The 18803-nt window shown below is 40.3% G+C and overlaps 1 protein-coding gene across 1 annotated transcript in view; it reads left to right on the top strand.

The window, feature by feature from the left end:
* The window catches only part of dpy (fibrillin-like protein dumpy), a 231098-nt gene that overhangs the window by 135379 nt on the left and 76916 nt on the right, over nt 1–18803 (top strand). The window contains exons 12-15 of the mRNA XM_017630594.1: nt 224–316; nt 8655–9458; nt 10681–13623; nt 15208–16332. Of these exons, the coding sequence (XP_017486083.1) occupies nt 224–316; nt 8655–9458; nt 10681–13623; nt 15208–16332 (4965 nt within the window). The remainder of the gene's footprint in view (nt 1–223; nt 317–8654; nt 9459–10680; nt 13624–15207; nt 16333–18803) is intronic.

The following is an 18803-nucleotide window of genomic DNA, read 5'->3' on the forward strand; positions in this document are numbered from 1 at the left end:
TATTAAGATTAAGATAAATATTAAGATTAAGATTAATATTATGATTAACATTAATATAAGAATTAATAATAAGATTAAGATCGAGATTTAGATTCAGATTAAGATTGAAATTGAGATTAATATTAAGAAATATGTATGTATATTATGTTTAAGATTTTTTATAAATATTTAATTCTCCCGCTTCTCATTAATCAACTGATTTTTGACATCCACCCACTACTAGGTTACCTAACACCGCCACAAGAAGACTGCCGCACTCAGGGTTGCATTACAGGCGAATGCGTACGCAAAGGCGTCGACTATGTCTGTCGGCACGGTAAGTACCAAAATTTTACGCTTATTTTATGTACCCCTTAGGTGGTCTAAACAATGAATTACTCTATAGCCAAAAATTTTTAGCATACTTAGTGAGTTTAGTAGATTTTTTTTTTACTTGCAGAATTTTTAGTTTAGCCTCTCTTAGTTCGTTTTTTTTCTTGGTTTTGTTTTGGTGCTAAATGAGCATTTGCTAAGACCACGTCTAGTCTAATACCACCAATAGCGTATACAATTAAATCTTAAATATTATTAATCTTGTGAGTAACAATTGTTTGACTTGAGATATATGTTTTTATGCAATTTAAAAAACCAAAAAATAAATAAATTTTAAATTTAAAAAATTAATTGCAAGAAATTAACCCCAAATTTGAAATGTTTTTTTTACTAGTTTAACAAATTTTGTTAAAATTAAATAATACAATTAATCAATTAAAATGCAACAATTTTAATTAAAAATCTAATTTATTTATCGAAATTTTAATAAGATGTTACCAATTTAACCTTGGACACAGCAAAAGTAATCACATATTTGCGGTTAACAGTTGTTTTTAAGCAAATATTTCTCACAGTGTAGTGTGTGTAAATACAAAATATAATAAAAACCAAAATTATTTTGATTTTAATACAAATTTAGTTACTGGGTTTTTTTAGACATTTTTAACGTTTCACACAGACACACACACACACTCAAATACATACAAGCATATACAAAACAATATTCACACGCATTGTGTTTAGTATCCCAAAGGAAAGAAGGAAATAAAGAAAAAATAATCTTCAATAAGAGAGCAAATCGCAGGAAAGTAAAAGAAGTATTACAAAGTAAGACTGGAAAAAAAGACTGGCGCGAAAAAATATTTTCGCAAGAAAACCTAAGTATTTTTAAGCACATTTATAATATTTTAATTTTTATTTGCTCAGTTTAGGACCATTTATTATTTAATTTAATTTTTATTTATTTTTCATTTTAACTTTTGTTTTGTATTTTATTGAACTTTTTATTTTTGAATTATTCTTATCAGCCTTTTTTCTTAGCAAATCCCCTTAAAGAGTGCATTTAAACTATTCGTACAAAGAAATATATTCGCATAGCTTATATTTCAAGTGTGATGTTACATATATAAATAATCAATACGAAATGCTTGAAAAATAAAATTTCGAAAACCAAAATTAGAAAAATACGCATATGGAAATTCGTGGAATGTCGCTGTCGCTATCGCGGTCTCCCAATCTGTGCCTACAGACATGTAACACATTAATTAAATTTATTAATTACATTCTACTTACAAGCCTACATACATAAATATGTATATCTACCATTCACATATTCGTACCAAACTACATATATTTAACAACGCCAACCAGAAACAAACAATTTTTTTAAGTTTTTTACATCTGCTTTCATTGTTGTTTTAAGAAAATAAATATAGGCATCTAAGTAGTAGAATAATGGCTACATCCTTATACAAATATCTTCGTTTAACGTTACGCAATAAAAGTCAGTAACTCACCAAAAACATACACACATATCCTGCTACATTTCCATACACACACATATGAATATATCCCTTATTATTTATCCTAAAACCATCATCCTTATCCAAAACAAGTCATGATGCAGTACACCGTATTCTAGGTTAAATGCCTCGATACTTATTCATCTCGTAGAAAAAAAGAACTTTGTTACACTGAGAAAATCGTTTGGTTACGTTAACTGAACTGACATTTTTTCTCATTGCACGCTACCAAAATGCAGCAATCAAAGACACGTTAAGTGTTATGCTACTTTATTGAAGTTTTTTAAAACCTAAAATTGTAGAGTAAATTTGACGCTCGCCTTATTTTTACATATTAAAACTTTTTTGAGCTTAAAGCTTTTAGTAGCAAAAATAATTAAGCTTTTGTTAAATAATTTAAATGCCATCGAAAGCTTTTTTAAAATAAATAATAAATGCTTTCTAGTGTACTTGGGCCCGTTTTCTCAAGTAGGTTTTAAGCCCTACTTAAGAAAACGGCACTTTTGTTTAATGTAGTATTATTTATCAAGGGCTTTCATTTGACATGAAATCTTTAGAAAAGCTTTCAGCAACTATGCAAGCTCTTTAAATGTTCCAATTTGGTATAATCCCTATTGTAAAAGGCAATGCGACGAATAGGCAGTTAATTGTCCTTTCAAGTGAGCTTTTTTCCTAAGAAATTTTATGAAAGCTTTTCAGTGGCACTAAAGTTACTTAATGTGAGCTGCCGAAAAGCACTTTTCCGGCTGCTTTTCAAACTTCAAAACTGATTTGGTCTTTCCTATAAAAAAAAGTCTATGAAGAGCTTTTTAATAATTTTCCGCAAATTATATATTAATTATTATCTTACTAAAGGCTGCCGAAATAAAGTTTATGCAATATTTTAACTTATTAGCAAATTGTACTTAACTGTTTTTCGAACAAAAAGTTTTTATGAAAAGCTTTTAGGTGCAGAAAAGCAGTTTGAAGCTTGCTGCGTCCTCCCGATATCATTTTTTGAAGAGCTTCTTCTTACTTAATAGACAATACAGACTCCCAATATTATTTCCTGCAAAAAATTATTATTTACTTACGAAAAGTTTTTTTTTTGTGGCAGAAAAGCGCGATTATGTTTGCTTTAAAATGCTAAATGTCATTTTTAACAATGATTTACCCCTATTGCGAGTGTTAGTATTGACAAGTTAGTCTCACCATATCTACTTTTTCAAGGGCTTTTTAATGCTCGAATCCCATTCAAAGCATTTATGCATACGAGAACACTTTTCCCTTTACTAAATATTTTGAAAGCGATTTTTTTTTTTAATATGTCACCTTTTTTCAAAGCTCAAACTAAACAAGCGTCTAAAGCTTTCAAAGCTCTAGCCAAAATTATACTTGCTCTCGAATTTTACAGCATTGTTTCTGCCTGTTTGTTAACCTTTTTTGAATTTTCTTTATATTTTGTTTAGACGTGCACAGCATAGCAGCTCTATTTGTTCATTATTGATGTAGACCCGCAATTGAGAGCTTTTACTCTGAGCGCGTCTACACAAAGCTCTGCACGCTGGCCATACTATTTCCATTGTCGATGTAGACATACTGAGAAAAAACTTTTTCTGGCAATCCAATACAAACGTTCGAAAGCTGCATTTTCTTAAATATCTATAGGACTTTCATGAGCTGATGGACCAATTTAGAAGTTGCAGAAGGCATTAACTCATTCCACACTTCCTAATTTTTTAATATTGAAAACAAAAGAGCTTACTTGCAGAGCTTTTTTTCACTGACAGTTAATTCTAAAAGTTTTCGGATGCACAAATCAAAATTCTTAATATGTTCTAAATAGAAAATCTCTGAGCTTTTCATCTATCCAATCTCAGCTAACACACAGTTACGTAACGAGCTTTTATTTTACGGTAATTTTTGTAGTGTAGTATAATACTTAGTTTAATCTTACGCACTAAATTTTTTTTTTACCTAATGAATTGAAAGGTTCATAAATAAAAAAGTTATCGGTGTAACGCCTCGACTGCCTAGCATTTCCTTACCCTATACAGCTTTAACATCGTCCACTCCTAATTCCTCCCAATAAACTATACACTCAACTGTGTGTAACAAAGCAAAGCAAAGTTTTTAGTTTTATACCAATGCATACATACATATAGTATATGTTTCTAATACAACAAATAACCAAGTATCCAAATTTAGTACAAAATTGTTTGCTAAACAAAACAACAGCAGTAGCAACTACAACAATATTTTGAGCTAATTTACTAAAAGTTAATACTAAACAGAAATTACAACATCGAATAAAACGCCGCGATAGCGATAAGTAATATAAGCAACAACAAATTCAAAAAAAAAATCCTACAAAAATATGCAGCGATTGGCAAGGAAATGGATAAAAGATATAGATAAACATGTGAACAATTTAAAGCACGAAAAAACAGCGCATTGAAAAATTTCCATTAATGAGAAAACCTGACAACGACCTCTACACGTACACGCACACCACCCACACACGTAAACACACATACACACACAGTTCCAATAACTGACTGCCCCTGTGTTTCCACCCACAATAAGCCCCTTTCGCAACGTGCTCTCTCCACCACCAACATCCATGTGCTCCTCCATCCGCCTGTTGTTTGACCCCCCCTGATACACAAAAAAAAAATAAAAAAAAATTTTGATAAATATGTTTTTTTTCTACAAAACAAGTGCGAAAATGAAAATTGAAAATTTTTAGGTATTAAAAATTTTAAAAAATAAAAAGTGTTATGTAGTTAGTGTTAAGAAAGAGTGCTAATTCAAAAGCTTAATACCATTTGAGTGAGTAAATTAATATATATTATTCATATTTGAGTATATCTGAGTATATTTTTTTTACAAATCTGAAATAACTATATGCAGTTTAGTCTCAGATTGGGAACTGTGGACGGGACAATTCTCACTTGGTTCACATATGCCAGCAAAATAAATAATAATTTTTAATTTTTTTAATTTTTATATTCATAACTTTAAAAAAAAATTTAATTTTTATTAAACAAATATATATAAAACCATAAAAGTCATTTTTTAACCAAATGTCACCAAAACCTCAAATGAATTCTCTCATAAATTTTTTTTCGACATCATCGCGCCTTGGCGCCTAAAAGTCGACCCTTGTACAGAAGCGAACAAAAAGCAAACACTCACTCACTAATCCTATCTCACTCTCTCTCACTCTCTCTCACACATATTCTGCTCGTACCTCTCTCTAAACCTGTTACAAATTACTTAGCTTATTAATTGGCATTTTAGTTTGTTTATACGCAGACATAATTTGAAAAAATAAAAATAATCAAATATAAATTGTATAAAATTATGCAGCATTGAAAATATTACAAAAAAAAAACAAAAACACCAATCGTATTAATAGTAAGCCTAGGCTCCGGAGACGCCAGCCAGCTAGCTAGCTGTAACTAAATTCACTAACCCCAACTATATATTTGGTATTTTGCATTAGTCAGTAAGTTGTAAATATATTTATCTAAAACAAAAACAAAACTGTATTTCTTTGGCAGTGCGCTATATACTAACACTTGTACATAAATATTTATACCAGAGGCTGTGTTGTACAAATACAGACACGCAATTGTAAAAAAGAATGTATAAATTATTTGTAAAAAAAATTATAATTTGAAAAATTAGAAAAAGTGCTTTTCAAATTTGTATAAATTAGTTTTGGTATGATTAGTTCAGTTTTTTTTTGTTTTCAAATTGTAAATTGAAATTTTGTAAAAATTTGTATAAACGAAATTTTCCTTTCATAATTTTCCTGTTTGACATACATATTGGTTTTTTTTTTAGTTTTAAATTTTTTTAACTTAAAATGCATTTTGCTTTTGAAAACCTTACATACATACACGTATAAACATTTCATAAAAGTACCCAAAAACAAGGTACGCTTTAGGGCAGAGCGCATGTGTTGGATGTCGTACGAATTTTTGTCAAAATATCCAAATAAATTCAAATATTTTAATATTGATTTCAATGACGAAAAGCTTAACAGCTACTCAGAGGGCAAACAATCTTTTTTTTTTTATGTGAACAAAAGAAATAATTTATTTTTTGTGAAAAAAATGGCGTATATTCCAACGAAAAGGCGATGCAGTATCAGTTTAGACAGTTTCAATTGATAAAGTGTCAGTTTCCGAAGGCTCTTTGACAGTCAATAGTCAGTTTTGAAGAGCTTTGACAGTATATTTTCATTCAAAAGTCAATTTTAACAGTATAAAATGTGCCAATTTTGGAGAGTTTTTGACAGCTCGTTATCAAAAAAATTTAGAAATCACGCTCTCCAGATATTATATTTCACTTAACTGCATTTTCTAACGCACCACAAGATCAAAGCATGCCACATTGTATGTTTTAGGTTGAACTCTCATATTCGCACAAACTTAAAGAGTAATTTTTGAACAATTTACCCTTAGAGATGTCAAAAAATGGCAGTTAATTTTTCAGAGCTATACTCCATTTTACTTCAGCTCGTAAATATACAACTAATTTTTTTCACACATGGCAACCCATCTTTCATTGGAAATTAATTTATGCTCGGGCTGCTTTTTAAAACTTAAAAAACTGCAAAAAAAAGCGTAACTTTCGAAAAAGTTTTATCGAAGGGCAGATTTTATGGCTTCAATTCTGTGAGTTTTTCGAAAAATATTCAACATTAAAAAAAAACCTCTCAAAACCGTTCCAAATCAGTCTATAGCTTTCAAGCTTAAATAAATTGTTTTTCGGCACGGCAACTTTGCTTTCATTGAAAATTACATTTCGGCTCAAACTGATTTTTAATGCCTTAAAAAGTTCTAAAAAGCAAGACGCTCAAGACGTGTTATCAAAAATGCCATTTTTATTTTCAACTTGCTGATGTTTTCAAAAGAAAAAAATATCCAAATAAACAAAAATTTATATTACAAAAGACAAATGGCGTCCAAAGTAGACGACGCTCCCAATAAGGTAAAAAATTGCGTGCCAAAATTGCTAAATAGTTTTTAAAACTTTTTGAAAAATTTTTCAAATATTTTTTTTCAAAATTTTCAACACTTCAACCAACAATATGTCACTAGAAACGAGAGCTCATCCTCATTTGGCTCCCTTTTCTACTTGATACTGTCATTTGTAAAAAATATGCGCCATTTTTTTATACTTAAAAAAAAAATTTCAATTTCATTCACCACGCGCATTGGGCAAAATAAAAATAAAAAACATATATTATCTATTGTAAAAAATGCACACATCATTCACTCAAAACAAATGTATGAACATAAATAACTCGCTTGAAAATCCAATAGCTAACTAAATAAACAAAACACAACAACAACAACAAAAGTCACATACTGACTACTACTACGACTAAAACAACGCTTTTGCTGAGTTTTTGAAAATGTGAGATGATTCCCCTTCACAGTTCTCCACTCATTTTAACTGTATTTTCAAACACAACACTGATTTTTTCAAAACAAAAATCAAAAAAAATCAAAAATTTATTACTTAGCACTTTTGCTAAATTTACACCCACAAAATTTGTGCTACAACAGCAATAAAAAATATATTGTAAAATTATAACTCTCTCCCCCTACCGTAAATAACAGTACTTTTCCAATAATTTTTCAACCTATACAAAAGTTTAGTGTTTAAAAAAATTTAATTTTAATTATATGAATATAGTTTTTATTTTTGAATTTTAATTAATCGTTAAACGCTATTTTTATTTCGTTTCGATTTCTAACACTTTTCGTTAACTTTTTTAAATAAAGTAAATACTATTACTTAAAACACAGCCTTATTTGATTTTCTTGTTAGAGGAACCTCTCTCCCTTCTCCGCAAGTAAATCCACTACCGCACACCATCCACCATCCACCAATCACAATCAATCCGCACAAGAGCCCCCTCCCACACAGTACCAACAAAAGCGACACCACACCCACAAAACCCCACTCACTGACAAATTTGAAATTTTTAGTGTCACTAAAAAACTCATAGAACTACAAACAAATACTCAGTCAAATAAGAGTCAAATACTTTACGCGACACTACCCACCCCAAACACTCTTCTGAATCCCTTTTTAAAATCTTAGCTTAGGGCTAATTTAAGTTTATACATTAAGTTCCTTTATTTTTATGCACAAAAAATATTCCTTCTACCCTTAAGCGATGTTTCCACTTCGTTTTTTTTTTCTTCTATTGCGCTCTCGAAATTTTTACGTTTACTTCGAGTGAGCAATGAACTCAAAGCTGTTCACTCATTCACTCAACCACTCACTGACTCTTTTCTTTTCTGCTCGATTTGGCTCTTGACTGTACGTGCTGTAAAAGCAACAAAAGCAAGTGAAAACACTCTTCCTCTGTCGCCCTCTAAATGTGCATGTACTATATATATGTTTCACTTACAACAATACACTAGTTGTGTCTCACTGAAATTTCGCTCTTTTTTTCTATGCACATGCACTCTTATGTCTAAGTACCACCGAAATTATTTCAATGTTTCTCCATGTGCTTAGACAGGTGTGCTCTTACAAGTCACGCATACGTTTCTTCGTCTGTCTCCTCTTTTTCTCTCTATATCTCACTCACTATTATTGTGCATTATATGTATGTATGACGTGTCAAATATCTATTAGTACAATCCTCAATTATATCGAACCGTGCAAGCGATTAAATATTTATTTAAAACCAACGCACCAACCGACTACCAACAAAAACGCGTCGTCTCGCTATATCACTCTCTCACTCTCACTCACTCAATCACTCTCTCTCTCTCTCTTCTTCGGCCAATTCAAATTCCATTTTAGACACCGAACAATGCACATCAGACGTCGAATGTCCCAGTGAGAAATCATGCCTGCAAGGACACTGTGTTGATCCTTGTTCGGTGCGTGGCGTTTGTGGCGCTAACGCGCTTTGCAAAAGCGTACTACATCGACCGCGTTGTTCCTGCCCCAGTTGCTATATTGGACGTCCCGAAGTGGAATGTAAGCCTGATCCCAAGTGCACAGATGTCACGGCGCTGCAACCACGTGATCCACAGCAGCAAATACCCTGCACGCAGGATAGCGATTGTCCCGACACGCTACAATGTAGTCACTATGGCCAATGCGCCGATCCTTGCCAGAATCCGCTCTTTATTTGTGGTGGCAGCAAGAAATGTGAAACGAGACGCCATCAACCGGTATGCGTCTGCAAGTCTGGCTTTATTGTTAACGAATATGGTGAACTGACATGTGCGCCTGAGAAGCGTGAATGCTATCGCGATGATGATTGTGCCTCGAATATGGCTTGTAGTGAGGGTAAATGTCGTAGTCCGTGCGTAGTGCCGGTAGGTAGACAGCCTATCTGCGCTGAAAATAAATCATGTGAAGTGCAAGATCACAAGCCGGTCTGCATATGTATGAAGGATTGCCAGCCGTCAATATCGATTTGTCTGCGTGACGCGGGCTGTCCGTCGGGACTGGCATGCCGCTCATATCAGTGCGTAAATCCGTGCGATTTTGCAACGTGTGCGCCCAATTCGCCATGCATCGTCGAGGATCATAAGCCGATTTGTAAATTCTGCCCGCCTGGATTTATAGCCGATGCCAAGAATGGATGTCAAAAAGGTAAAGCATACGTCTAGAGTTGTATAAGTGTGAAAAATGTAAACTACTACCAAAGCAAAAAAAAGCAACAAAAAAACGCAAAACCTCTATCTGTCTCTGTCTGTCACACGCTCTATCCAACTCTCCTCCAATTTTTTTCACGCTCGCTAATATTGCCACACATGACGCGCGCACTAACACGCTCGCACGCTCAATTTGTGCTACTCGTAAGCGCGCAGCGCTCTGTGGGCGAGTGTTGTGCGAGGGCGCGCGCCAACTAAAATTTCTTCGCTTCAGGCAGCTAAACTAATTGCGCAATGGTATTCATGTGTGGCTCAGGGATTATGTAACAATAAAGAGAAGAGCAGAGCGCGAGCTCCTCGATTTCATTTATATAAGAAATGTATAATTTTTAACCAAAAACAACAACGCCTCAAATATTAATAAGGCCCACCGCAGTTTCGGTTTAACGAAAAACCTAAATCCATTGCTTTTTCAGCACCATTTTTTAATAAAATCGATTTCAAGCTTATTGTTTTGAAGACTTGATTTTGTTAAACTTTTCGAAATTCCAAGCTAACAAACAATAAAATCCTCTACACATTCACACACGCTCATGCCACAAGTTAATCAATCAAAAGAGAATTAATTAATCAATGTAATCAACAGCAAATTAATCAAAAGTTAATCTCCAGTTTAATCAAGCGATAAAATAAATATTTATCCTAAAATGTCTGGTATTATAACATACTATTACTAACGGATAACCAGTGTAGCTAACTAATTTGTAATAAATAAATAAAAGTAAAAAGTAACTGTAAATTCTACAAATATTAAACATTAAAACCTAAAATTTAAAACTCACTACCTCAAACAAGTAAGCAACTATATATATTTCTTTAAGGTTTTTTTTTAACCTTAACTACCCCTTGGTGTGCCTCTACTCCCAGGTCTAAAAGAATGTTCCTCAGTTCTAGTCAAATTGTATCTACCTAGCCACTAGTACCATGTAAATATTGTATGTATATTTACCCCCTCCCTAAAACCCAATCCCTTCCCTAATCAACACAATTTACTTACAATTGTATATATTTTACCTTATATCTAACATATTTTTTATCTTATCAACATGTAAAAAATTTTACACTACGCCACAAAATTATAAAAAAAAATCAAAATCTGCTCTATTGAAACAAAATGTAAAAAATGTAAAAACACAAACTCTCAACACACACGCGCGCAGCTATAACACCAACTATTCTACCTCCAACTCCGTCAGCGGCGGGTGCCAACTGTACACAAGATGCGGACTGCGATGAAACGTTACAGTGTAGTGCGCTCCGGCAATGCGTTGATCCCTGTACAATCGTTTGTGCGGAGTCTGCACTATGTATTGTGAAAGCACATCGCGTGGCAACATGTATTTGCGCTGATAGTTTTAGTGGTAATACTACTACCGTCAAATGTATTCCCATACTATTTGATATTCCATCATCGACCGTAGAAAATACGACACAACTTATACCCCTGGACCGTACAGACACGACTGCTACGACTATGAAATACACTACAATGTATTTGACGAACCAAACAGAAATGCGTACACGCTATACTGATATAGTTGCCGAAACGGAGACAGAGTCATACGATAGTACGACAAAGGCGACAGAGTTCCGAAAAACTACGCTCAGACCAGAAACAACAGTAGGATACACTACGATTCCTGGTGTCAGAATCACCACTGAAGGCGCCACAACACCTTCAGCTGAAGCCGGAATCACAGCTACGCCTACTCCGGCCACCGAAGCTCCTTCGGTTGAGACTACAGTTGGACACACTACGATATCTGGTGTCAGAATCACCACTGAAGGCGCCACAACACCGCTAGGAGCCGCAACAACCCCTTCAGGCGAAGATGGAATCTCAACTACGCCTGGTCCGGCCACCGAAGCTCCTTCGGTTGAGACTACAGTAGGATATACCACAATTCCTGATGTCAGAATCTCCACTGAAGGAGCCACAACACCAACAGGAGCCGCAACAACACATTCAGCTGACGCCAGAATTACAACTACGCCTGGCCCGGCAACAGAAGCTCCTTCGGTTGAGACTACAGTAGGACACACTACGGTTCCTGGTGTCAGAATTACTACTGAAGGCGCCACAACACCACCAGAAGTTGCCACACCGCTTTCATTTGAAGCCAGAATCACAACTACACCTGGACCGGCCACCGAAGTTCCTTCGGTTGAAACAACAGTACGATACACCACGATCCCTGGTGACAGAATCACCACTGAAGGAGCCACAACACCAACAGGAGCCGCAACAACACCTTCAGTTGAGGCCAGAATCACAACTACACCTGGTCCAGCCACCGAGTTTCCTTTGGTTGAAACAACAGTAGGATACACTACGATTCCTGGTGTCAGAATCCCCACTGAAGGAGCTACAACACCATCAGGAGCCGCAACAACACCTTCAGTTGAGGCCAGAACCACAACTACACCTGGTCCAGCCACCGAGTTTCCTTTGGTTGAAACAACAGTAGGATACACTACGATTCCTGGTGTCAGAATCACCACTGAAGGAGCGACAACACCATCAGGAGCCGCAACAACACCTTCAGTAAAGGCCAGAATCACTACACCTGGTCCGACCACCGAGTTTCCTTTGGTTGAAAAAACAGTAGGATACACTACGATTCCTGGTGTCAGAATCACCACCGAAGGAGCTACAACACCATCAGGAGCCGCAACAACACCTTCAGTTGAGGCCAGAATCACTACACCTGGTCCGGCCACCGAAGTTCCTTCAGTTGAAACAACAGTAGGATACATTATGATCCCTGGTGTCAGAATGACCCCTGAGGGCGCTACAACACCACCAGTATCTGCATCAACACCTTCGGGTGAGACCAAAATCACAAACACACCTGGTCCGGCCACCGAAGTTCCTTCAGTTGAAACAACAGTAGGATACACTATGATTCCTCGTGTCGGTATTACCACTGAAGGAACAACAATACCATCAGGAGCCGCAACAACACCTTCAGTTGAGGCCAGAATCACAACTACACCTGGTCCAACCACCGAAATTCCTCGAGTTGACACAACAGTAGGATACATTACGATCCCTGGTGTCAGAATGACCACTGAGGGCGCTACAACACCACCAGTATCTGCATCAACACCTTCGGGTGAGACCAAAATCACAAACACACCTGGTCCGGCCACCGAAGTTCCTTCAGTTGAAACAACAGTAGGATACACTATGATTCCTCGTGTCGGTATTACCACTGAAGGAACAACAATACCATCAGGAGCCGCAACAACACCTTCAGTTGAGGCCAGAATCACAACTACACCTGGTCCAACCACCGAAATTCCTCGAGTTGACACAACAGTAGGATACATTATGATCCCTGGTGTCAGAATGACCACTGAGGGCGCTACAACACCACCAGTATCTGCGACAACACCTTCGGGTGAGGCCAAAATCACAAATACACCTGGTCCGACCACCGAAGTTCCTTCGATTGAAACAACAGTAGGATACACTATGATTTCTCGTGTCGGTATTACCACTGAAGGAACAACAATACCATCAGGAGCCGCAACAACACCTTTAGCTGAGGCCAGAATCACAACTACATCTGGCCCGACCACTGAAGTTCCTTCAGTTGAAACAACAGTAGGATACATTACGATCCCTGGTATCATAATGACCACTAAGGGCGCTACAACACCACCAGTATCTGCGACAACACCTTCGGGTGAGGCCATAATCACAAATACACCTGGTCCGGCCACCGAGTTTCCTTTGGTTGAAACAACAGTAGGATACACTACGATTCCTGGTGTCAGAATGACCACTGAGGGCGCTACAACACCACCAGTATCTGCGACAACACCTTCGGGTGAGGCCATAATCACAAATACACCTGGTCCGGCCACCGAGTTTCCTTTGGTTGAAACAACAGTAGGATACACTACGATTCCTGGTGTCAGAATGACCACTGAGGGCGCTACAACACCACCAGTATCTGCGACAACACCTTCGGGTGAGGCCACAATCACAACTACACCTGGTCCGGCCACCGAAGTTCCTTCGGCTGAAACAACGGTAGGATACATTACGGTTCCTGGTGTCAGAATAACCACTGAAAGCGCCACAACACCACCAGGTGCTGCGACAACACCTTCAGGTGAAGCCAGAATCACAACTGTACCTGGCCCGACCACCGAAGTTCCTCCAGTTGAAACAACAGTAGGATACACTACGATTCCTGGTGTCAGAATCACCACTGAAGGAGCTACAACACCATCAGGAGCCGCAACCACACCTCCGGTTGAGACCAAAATCACAACTACACCTGGTCCAACCACCGAAATTCCTCGAGTTGACACAACAGTAGGATACATTACGATCCCTGGTGTCAGAATGACCACTGAGGGCGCTACAACACCACCAGTATCTGCATCAACACCTTCGGGTGAGACCAAAATCACAAACACACCTGGTCCAACCACCGAAATTCCTCGAGTTGACACAACAGTAGGATACATTACGATCCCTGGTGTCAGAATGACCACTGAAGGCGCTACAACACCACCAGTATCTGCGTCAACACCTTCGGGTGAGACCAAAATCACAAACACACCTGGTCCGGCCACCGAAGTTCCTTCGGTTGAAACAACAGTAGGATACACTACGATTCCTGGTGTCGGTATTACCACTGAAGGAACTGGAACACCACCAGGAGCCGCAACAATACCCTCAGGTGAGACCAGAATCACAACTTCACCTGGTCCGGCCACCGAAGTTCCTTCGGCTGAAACAACGGTAGGCTACACTACGATTACAAGTATCAGAATGACTACAGAAGGCGCCACAACATCACCAGGAACTGCGACAACACCTTCGGGTGAGGCTAAAATCACAACTGTACCTGGTCCGGCCACCGGAGTTCCTTCGGCTAAAACAACAGTAGGATACACTACGATTCCTGGTGTCGGTATTACCACTGAAGGAACTACAACACCACCAGGAGCCGTAACAACACCAGCAGGAGATACCAGGATCACAACTATACCTGGTCCGGCCACCGAAGTTCCTTCGGTTCAAACAACAGTAGGATACACTACGATTCCTGGTATCCGATCTACCACTGAAGGCGCCACAACACCACCAGTATCTGCGACAACACCTTCCGGTGAGGCCATAATCACAACTACACCTGGTCCGGCCACCGAAGTTCCTTCGGTTCAAACAACAGTAGGATACACTACGATTCCTGGTATCCGATCTACCACTGAAGGCGCCACAACACCACCAGGTGCTGCGACAACACCTTCAGGTGAAGCCAGAATCACAACTGTACCTGGCCCGACCACCGAAGTTCCTCCAGTTGAAACAACTGTAGGATACACTGCGCTTCCTGGTGCCAAAACGACCACTGAAGGCGCTACAACATCACCAGGCGCTGAGACAACATCTTCGGGTGAGGACAGAACTACAACAACACCTGGTCCGGACACCGGAGTTCCATCGGCTGAAACAACAGTAGGATACGCTACGATTCCTGGTGTCAGAACGACCACTGAAGGCACTACAACATCACCAGTAGCTGCCACCAAACCTTCGGGTGAGGCCATAATCACAACTACACCTGCTCCGGCCACCGAGTTTCCTTCGGTTGAAACAACAGTAGGATACACTAAGATTCCTGGTGTCAGAATAACTACTGAATTCACCAGAGCACCACCAGTAGCTGCAACAACACCTTCAGGTGAGACCAGAATCACAACTACACCTGGTCCGGCCACCGAGTTTCCGTCGGCTGAAACAACAGTAGGATACACTACGATTCCTGGTGTAAGAACTACCAGTGAAAGCGCCACAACACCACCAGTAGCTGCGACAACAACTTCGGGTGAGGCCATAATCACAACTACACCTGGTCCGAGCACCGGAGCTCCTTCGGCTGAAACCACAGTAGGATACACTACGATTCCTGGTGTCGGTGTTACCACTGAACGAACTGCAACACCACCAGGAGCCCCAACAACACCCTCGAGTGAGACCAGAATCACAACTACACCTGGTCCGGTCACCGACGTTCCTTCGGTTGAAACAACAATAGGATACACTACGATTCCTGGTGTCGGTATTACCACTGAAGGCACTACAGCACCACCAGGAGCCGCAACAACACCAGCAGGAGATGCCACTGACGTTCCTTCGGTTGAAACAACAGTAGGATACACCACGATTCCTGGTGTCCGAACTACCACTGAAGGAGCCACAACACCTTCAGTTGAGGCCAGAATCACAACTATACCTGGTCCGACCACCGAAGTTCCTTCGATTGAAACAACAGTAGGATACACCACGATCCCTGGTGACAGAATCACCACTGAAGCAGCCACAACACCAACAGGAGCCGCAACAACACCTTCAGTTGAGGCCAGAATCACAACTGCACCTGGTCCAACCACCGAAATTCCTCGCGTTGAATCAACGGTAGGATACACTACGATTCCTGGTGTCAGAATCACCACTGAAGGAGCTACAACACCATCAGGAGCCGCAACAACACCTTTAGTTGAGGCCAGAATCACAACTACACCTGGTCCAACCACCGAAATTCCTCGCGTTGAATCAACGGTAGGATACACTACGATTCCTGGTGTCAGAATCACCACTGAAGGAGCTACAACACCATCAGGAGCCGCAACAACACCTTTAGTTGAGGCCAGAATCACAACTACACCTGGTCCGACCACTGAAGTTCCTTCAGCTGAAACAACAGTAGGATACATTACGATCCCTGGTGTCAGAATGACCACTAAGGGCGCTACAACACCACCAGTATCTGCGACAACACCTTCGGGTGAGGCCATAATCACAATATCACCAGGAACTGCGACAACACCTTCGGTTCAGGCCAGAATCACAACACCACCTGGTCCAGCCACCGGAGTTCCTTCATCTGAACCTACAGTAGGATACACTACCGTTCCTGGTGTTGGTATTACCACTGAAGGAAGCACAACACCAGCAGGTGATGCTAGGATCACAACTACACCTGGTCCGGGCACCGGAGCTCCTTCGGCTGAAACCACAGTAGGATACACTACGATTCCTGGTGTCGGTATTACCACTGAAGGAACTGCAACACCACCAGGAGCCGCAACAACACCCTCGGGTGAGACCAGAATCATAACTACACCTGGTCCGGCCAACGAAGTTCCTTCGGTTGAAACAACAGTAGGATACACTACGATCCCTGGTGTCGGTATTACCACTGAAGGCACTACAACACCACCAGGAGCCGCAATAACACCAGCAGGAGATGCCAGGATCACAACTCCACCTGGTCCGGCCACCGAAGTTCCTTCGGTTGAAACAACAGTAGGATACACTACGATTCCTGGTGTCGGTATTACCACTGAAGGAACTGCAACACCACCAGGAGCCGCAACAATACCCTCAGGTGAGACCAGAATCACAACTTCACCTGGTCCGGCCACCGAAGTTCCTTCGGCTGAAACAACGGTAGGCTACACTACGATTACAAGTATCAGAATGACTACAGAAGGCGCCACAACATCACCAGGAACTGCGACAACACCTTCGGGTGAGGCTAAAATCACAACTGTACCTGGTCCGGCCACCGGAGTTCCTTCGGCTAAAACAACAGTAGGATACACTACGATTCCTGGTGTCGGTATTACCACTGAAGGAACTACAACACCACCAGGAGCCGTAACAACACCAGCAGGAGATACCAGGATCACAACTATACCTGGTCCGGCCACCGAAGTTCCTTCGGTTCAAACAACAGTAGGATACACTACGATTCCTGGTATCCGATCTACCACTGAAGGCGCCACAACACCACCAGTAGCTGCGACAACACCTTCGGGTGAGGCCATAATCACAACTACACCTGCTGCGGCCGCCGGAACTCATTCGACTGAAACAACAGTAGGAAGCACTACGATTCCTGGTGTCGGTATTACCACTGAAGGAACTGCAACACCACCAGGAGCCGAAACAATACCCTCGGGTGAGACCAGAATCACAACTACACCTGGTCCGGCCACCGACGTTCCTTCGGTTGAAACAACAATAGGATACACTACGATTCCTGGTGTCGGTATTACCACTGAAGGAACTGCAACACCACCAGGAGCCGAAACAATACCCTCGGGTGAGACCAGAATCACAACTACACCTGGTCCGGCCACCGACGTTCCTTTGGTTGAAACAACAATAGGATACACTACGATTCCTGGTGTCCGAACTACCACTGAAGGAGCCACAACACCATCAGGAGCCGCAACAACACCTTCAGTTGAGGCCAGAATCACAACTACACCTGGTCCGGCCACCGACGTTCCTTCGGTTGAAACAACAATAGGATACACTACGATTCCTGGTGTCCGAACTACCACTGAAGGAGCCACAACACCATCAGGAGCCGCAACAACACCTTCAGTTGAGGCCAGAATCACAACTACACCTGGTCCGACCACTGAAGTTCCTTCAGTTGAAACAACAGTAGGATACCTTACGATCCCTGGTGTCAGAATGACCACTAAGGGCGCTACAACACTACCAGTATCTGCGACAACACCTTCGGGTGAGGCCATAATCACAATATCACCAGGAACTGCGACAACACCTTCGGTTCAGGCCAGAATCACAACTACACCTGGTCCAGCCACCGGAGTTCCTTCATCTGAAACTACAGTAGGATACACTACCGTTCCTGGTGTTGGTATTACCACTGAAGGAACTAAAACACCACCAGGAGCCGCAACAACACCAGCAGGAGATGCCAGGATCACAACTCCACCTGGTCCGGCAACCGAAGTTCCTTCGGTTGAAACAACAGTAGCATACACTACGATTCCTGGTGTCGGTGTTACCACTGAAGGAACTGCAACACCACCAGGAGCCGCAACAACACCAGCAGGAGATGCCAGGATCACATCTACACCTGGTCCGGACACCGGAGCTCCTTCGGCTGAAACCACAGTAGGATACACTACGATTCCTGGTGTCAGTATTACCACTGAAGGAATTGCAACACCACCAGGAGCCGCAACAACACCCTCGGGTGAGACCAGAATCACAACTACACCTGGTCCGGCCACCGCAGTTCCTTCGGCTGAAACCACAGTAGGATACACCACGATTCCTGGTGTCGGTATTACCACTGCAGGCACTACAACACCACCAGGAGCCGCAACAACACCAGCAGGAGATGCCAGGATCACAACTCCACCTGGTCCGGCAACCGAAGTTCCTTCGGTTGAAACAACAGTAGCATACACTACGATTCCTGGTGTCGGT

Source organism: Rhagoletis zephyria, unplaced genomic scaffold (genome assembly GCF_001687245.7).
Source record: "Rhagoletis zephyria isolate East Lansing unplaced genomic scaffold, Rhagoletis_zephyria_1.1 Rzeph_scaffold_00091, whole genome shotgun sequence".
NCBI classification, from domain to species: domain Eukaryota; kingdom Metazoa; phylum Arthropoda; class Insecta; order Diptera; family Tephritidae; genus Rhagoletis; species Rhagoletis zephyria.